Source organism: Mizuhopecten yessoensis, unplaced genomic scaffold (genome assembly GCF_002113885.1).
Source record: "Mizuhopecten yessoensis strain PY_sf001 unplaced genomic scaffold, ASM211388v2 scaffold9369, whole genome shotgun sequence".
Classification (NCBI taxonomy): domain Eukaryota; kingdom Metazoa; phylum Mollusca; class Bivalvia; order Pectinida; family Pectinidae; genus Mizuhopecten; species Mizuhopecten yessoensis.
Genome location: NW_018408013.1, coordinates 543,540 through 550,198, shown reverse-complemented (window position 1 = coordinate 550,198; position 6,659 = coordinate 543,540). Strand labels below are relative to the sequence as shown.

The 6,659-nt window shown below is 34.2% G+C and overlaps 1 protein-coding gene across 1 annotated transcript in view; it reads right to left on the bottom strand.

Moving 5' to 3' along the window:
• The window catches only part of LOC110457887 (degenerin-like protein asic-2), an 11,366-nt gene extending 5,727 nt beyond the window's left edge, over window positions 1–5,639 (bottom strand). Inside the window, exon 1 of the mRNA XM_021509342.1 lies at window positions 5,392–5,639. Coding sequence (XP_021365017.1) covers window positions 5,392–5,394 — 3 coding nt within the window. The 5' untranslated portion in view covers window positions 5,395–5,639. The remainder of the gene's footprint in view (window positions 1–5,391) is intronic.
• Between the last annotated feature and the right edge of the window lie 1,020 nt (window positions 5,640–6,659).

The window sequence follows — 6,659 nt, the reverse complement described above, 5'->3', positions numbered from 1 at the left end:
CTGTGGGCCATTTTGTTTATCCGATCAGTCTCAAAAGTCGCCCTGCACAGCTAAGGACAAAGGGGAACCTACATATAAAATTTGAGAAAGATCCTTATTGAGGAATACCGATAACAAGAATTGTTTAAGGACGGACGACGGACCACGGACGCATGGTGATTTGAATTGATGATGGTGGGCTAAAAACCCAACAGAAACTTAAAAAAAATATTTAAGCATTGTAAAAGATGACCCATTCCTTGATTATTCATAACGAACAACTTCCTGTTACATATTTATATATATAGTTATATATGCTTTATTAGGTATTTAATTTATTTATTGAATTTTGGCTCAAAATTCATATATAAAACAAATACTTCCTCAATACTTAGATAGTATGTCGCACCTACCTAGTAATATTTACAAATATTTTTTGCCATGAACAACATCTGTTGTACAGAGTAATCATAGTGATAAAAACAAAGTAACCCAAATTAAAACTAGATACCAGCTGTAACGGAGAAAACCCAATGTCGGAGAGAAACCCAATGTCGTAACTTTACCTGCTCCAGAATGTGCATTTATCAAGCTTATGTCATCCTGGACAAACAGTCTGCTATCACATTGCGTTGTCTCATGTAACAGCCCAGTAGCCCTTGGTAACCCATTTCCACTCCCCCCGACGAATAGTATTAACTCTATCCCTATCAAATAATTCCTAACTTAATTGTTATTTAGAGTGTCTAAAACAAGCAAATATTAACTTCTGTTTACAGAAATACATTTTATCACAGTCTTTAATCATGAAGAAATGCACATGTATGATGTACATGTAATGACATGCTTTGGTAAACATTTTTGATCCAAGTCTGACAGGGAATTGTAATATCTGATGTACATCATCACCATGATCCTGTTCCCCTCTTCCACTTTCACTATAAGTGTAGAAATATATATATATTTATTCAATAGTACTCTGTTCCTTTGATCTTCATCTTCAAACAATTGAGAATTGTATGAAAGCTTGAGTCAAAATTAATTCTTGTACGTCAAAGGTCAAATACGTCGTAGTACTGGAAGTGTGAATTGTGCATTGATTATTATAAAGCTTTTAAACCTAAGAAAATTAAACCTCTTGGGGGTGTCAGGTCGTTTCGGGACTTTTTTCGACATGTAGACTATTGAACAGAGAGACAGTACAGTTCTCAAATTGTAAAACGTGTACAAACTTACTTGAGACTTTATACAAACTAAATCAACGACATACTAATTTGATAAATGTGTCACGGTGCAGGGGCCGGCAAAAGCACTCGTCCGCTCGTCCGCTCGTCCTGACGAGTGATTTTTTACAGTAACTACTCCGTAACCTCACCGGAAGTCCATAATTGTATAATATTAACTTGGTGTAACTATATGCATTAAACTGAAAACATAAATGTTAAAAGTAATAAAAACTATAATGAAGAGCCTTTGTGCCACCTTCTGTGATGGTGAGGTATGCGAGGTACAGTAAACATTAGTTGTTCCAATTTAGCCGGAAGTACGTCAGACCAAGTTATCGAAAATATTTCACCCAAAGAAATAATAAATACTATTTTTTTCAGATTTAAATTCGTCCACTTTCTATTTTTAAAGTCTTCTGTAAATAGTTGTAGGTGGATGGTAAGAAATGAAGCGTTAATAAAATCTGTTTGGTGGAAAACCCTTTACAAGGCCTCTAAAGCAGAGAATAAAACCCTTTACAAGGCCTCTGAAGCAGAGAATAAAACCCTATACAAGGCCTCTGAAGCAGAGAATAAAACCCTATTTAAGGCCTCTGAAGTAGATAATAAAACCCTATACAAGGCCTCTAAAGCAGAGAATAAAACCCTTTACAAGGCCTCTGAAGTAGATAATAAAACCCTATACAAGGCCTCTGAAGCAGAGAATAAAACCCTATACAAGGCCTCTGAAGCAGAGAATAAAACCTTATACAAGGCCTCTGAAGTAGATAATAAAACCCTATACAAGGCCTCTGAAGCAGAGAATAAAACCCTTTACAAGGCCTCTGAAGTAGATAATAAAACCCTATACAAGGCCTCTGAAGCAGAGAATAAAACCCTTTACAATGACTCTGAATGAATTATATCCTATGTATTTACGTTATGGAATGCTGAATACGATAGTTTCTTTACAACCAGAAGACATTTGCGGTTTGGTAAATTAAACAAAGAATATAACTAAAACTGATCTACACAATGTACGCTTCGCATCCTTAGTGTCCTACCTGGGTTATGGACAACAGAGGCGACGTGCGGAACATGTTTATGAATGCAAAAATAAACGTTTAAAGTAAAAGCCATGAATTACAAACGAATGGTTTAGTGTATGCACACTCTTAATGCTGTCCTCTCATGACTATGAACTACTTATATATTACTTGCACCATTATCAATACATGCAATGTATATATAACAAGAATATATTGATGAGGGTACAAGTTATATATACATTGTATATATTGATGAGGGTACAAGTTATATATACATTGTATATATTAATGAGGGTACAAGTTATATATACATTGTATATATTGATGAGGATACAAGTTATATGAACATTGTATATATTGATGAGGGTACAAGTTATATATACATAATATATATTGATGAAGGGACAAGTTATATATACATTATTTATATTGATGAGGTACAAGTTATATATACGTTATATATATTGATGAGGGAACAAGTTATATATACATTATTTATATTGATGAGGTACAAGTTATATATACGTTATATATATTGATGAGGGGACAAGTTATATATACATTATATATATTGATGAGGGTACAAGTTATACATACATTGTATATATTGATAAGGATAAAGTTATATATACATGATATATATTGATGAGGGTACAAGTTATACATACATTGTATATATTGATAAGGATAAAGTTATATATACATGATATATATTGATGAGGGTACAAGTTATATATACATTATATATATTGATGAGGGTACAAGTTATATATACATTATATATAATGATGAGGGTACAAGTTATATATACATTGTATATATTGATGAGGGTACAAGTTATATATACATTATATATAGTGATAAGGATACAAGTTATATATACATTGTATATATTGATAAGGATACAACTAATATATACATTGTATATATTGATACGGATACAAGTTATATATACATTGTATATATTGATGAGGGTTCAATTTTGCACACTGTATATCATTATGGGGTTACAACTTATTTTCGTTGTAAAATTTGAAACGACGAGTTTGTAAGATGGATTAAAAGTTATACGCTCGATACACTGAATGATAATGATAAAGGTACACGGATACATTGTTTTGATAGTACTCGAATACGCGAACATGCAATATACTACTTTGAGATATTGTACACTGAATGAATAAATAAAAGGCATCTTCCTTTCAAAATGATACAGTGTACCGTCATTTTATCTGTCTAAGTATCTAATTTGTGTGCAAATTAAATTACTCATTTAGTGCCAAAAATGTGTTTATATGCAATTAAGTGTTAGCACCAAGACGTGTATGTCTATTGTACTTTAAACGATTTTTGTCTGGAACACGAGGCACAAATGTTTTTTCGAAATGGCTCCCTAGGGGTCAGAACACCGCGGCTGATTTTCTGAGTAGATGTACCGATTGTGATGATTGGCAGGTGCAGTTTGTAAAACAGTAAACAAACTAAAGGATGGAACTACATAGTGGAACAATGATAATTCCACGATGTAGATCGGCATAGTTTTGGCCACTGTTATTTACTGAGGGTTGTAAACATAATTTATTTTACAAAAATTATAAAACAAGTCATTTCAACTGATATAAATCACTCTTGTTGTCCCGGATATTAGCTCGCGGGGTCTTAATGTTGGAGGAAACCGGAGTACCCGGATAAAGCCCACGTGGTCGGGCAGGTGACCCCGTACCTGTTCATGTCCTATCGGGGAACCGAACCCCGTTTGCATTGGTGAAAGGCGAATGTGATTTTTAATGTGTACCTTATTTGTGTGCAAATTAAATTACTCATTGTTTGGTATGGCAATGCTTTGAACAATGTCGCGTTTCGGATTTCTACATTGAAGGTCAAGGTCACTGTTACTATTTTCAGAAAAACGTTGTCATTGCTCTACCGACTCTGTTTCTCAACGGAATTCCATGAACCTTCATACAATTGTTTAATATGGCAATACATTGAACAAATTCGCGTTCGGTTTACTGCGTTGAAGATCCAGGTCACTGTTACTAGTTTTAGAGAGAAAAAAACCATTGTCATCGCTCTAGCGACTTCATTCCTCAACGGAATTTCATTAAACGTCATACAAGTATTTGGTATGCCAATGCCATGAACAAGTTTGCGTTTCGGGTTTCCACGTTGAAGGTCAAGGTCACTGGAACTGTTTTACGAAAAGCTTTGTCATCGCTCTATCGACTTCATTCCTCAACAGAATTTAATGAAACTTGATTCAATTACATATTGCAACATGCACATTGAATTATGCAGATTATCGAATGAATATTGTCATCTTGTTTCATTTTGTAAAAATATTAAACGCCTCGCTCTAAAGGCGCACGGGCTAGTACGGCAAATGTTTTTTTTTGTTTTATTGTTGTGTTTGCGTAATAGTGGTGAGAGGACAAATACATATTCGTAAAAGCATAACTACCTATTCATCGGTAACTCCTTTACGAAAGTCACTTAATATGAAATGCATCATAGTAGCTACATAGCCGAACACTGGAACCAAAAGCCTAGGAAATATAGATGCTGTCCTGGGCTTTACTTCAAGGAGAATGGCCGAAAACGGTCCATTCTGTGTGAGAATGGACAGTTTGAGGCTTTTCTCCAACTTAATACAGTTATGACAGCATCCTTTGTTTTCATTGTACACTATATGGTAAAACGGATGATGCCATAATTGTGTTTTAATATAGAATTAGACTGAGTTATCTAAGTTCATTTAAAAACTGTACGTAACCACCTGTATATGTGCTGTTTGTATATATCTACATGTAAGTAAGGCTTTTCTATCGAAAACAAAATAGTTATCTAAGTCCATGGCCTTTCATTTAAAAGCTGTACGTAACCACCTGTATATGTACTGTCTGTATATATCTATGTACAAAACACCTGTACTTACAAAACATGTAAGTAAAGCTTTGCCATATAACTATATTGAGTTATCTTAGTCCCCGGCTTTACATGTAGTTTATACGTATTGTTTGTACATATCTATGTACTTACAATAAATCGTTTGAATTTGAAATCTGGAAAAAAACCCAACAGAAAATGATATCGCTAGTGTGTTCTCAAACTAATACGTAACGAGGAAATCTATGGAGACAAGTAATTTAACTACTTACCATGTTCTTGGTACCAGAATGACTTGTTGAGGCGATGGAGATAAATGTCCGTTACTTCTCTACGAATTGAATTACAATGTATAAACTCGTTAATGGGTAGACCGTCTGTTATCCCCTATACATTAAAGCACTTTACTCTTCGCTTCGTTACACCGTTTGACAGGTATACGTTATGCTCAGACATATATTCTCACCGTACACATGTACCCCTGCTTTACTGTTGGGACGGACACACGCCATCCTTTGTTTTCATTGTTCATTATATAGTAAAACGGATAATGTCATAATTGTGTTTTAACATAGAATAAGACTGAGTTATCCAAGTTCGTGGCTTCCATTTAAAAACTGTACGTAACCACCTGTATATGTGCTGTCTGTATATATCTACATGTAAGTAAGGCCTTTCTATCGAAAACAAAATAGTTATCTAAGTCCATGGCCTTTCATTTAAAAACTGTACGTAACCACCTGTATATGTACTGTCTGTATATATCTATGTACAAAACACCTGTACTTACAAAACATGCAAGTAAGGCTTTGCCATATACTTATATTGAGTTATTTTAGACCCCGGCTTTACATGTAGTTTATACGTATTGTTTGTACATATCTATGTACTTACAATATAACGTTTGAAATTGAAATCTGAAAAAATACAATAACAGAAAATGATATAGCTAGTGTGTTCTCAAACTAATGCGAGGAAATCTATGGAGACAAGTAATTTAACTACCTACCATGTTCTTGGTACCAGACTGACTTGTTGAGGCGACGGAGATAAATGTCCATTACTTCTCTACGAATTGAATTACAATGTATAAACTCGTTAATGGGTAGACCGTCTGTTATCCCCTATACCTTAAAGCACTTTACTCTTCGCTTCGTTACACCGTTTGACAGGGATACGTTATGCTCAGACATATATTCTCACCGTACACATGTACCCCTGCTTTACTGTTGGGACGAACACACGCCATCCTTTGTTTTCATTGTTCATTATAAAGTAAAACGAATGATGTCATAATTGTGTTTTAACATAGAATAAGACTAAATTATCTAAGTCCATGGCCTTTCATTTAAAAACTGTGCGTAACCACATGTATATGTACTGTTTGTATAGATCTATGTACAAAACACCTGTACTTACAAAACATGTAAGTAAGGCTTTGCCATATACTTATATTGAGTTATTTTAGACCCCGGCTTTACATGTAGTTTATACGTATTGTTTGTACATATCTATGTACTTACAATAAATCGTTTGAAAT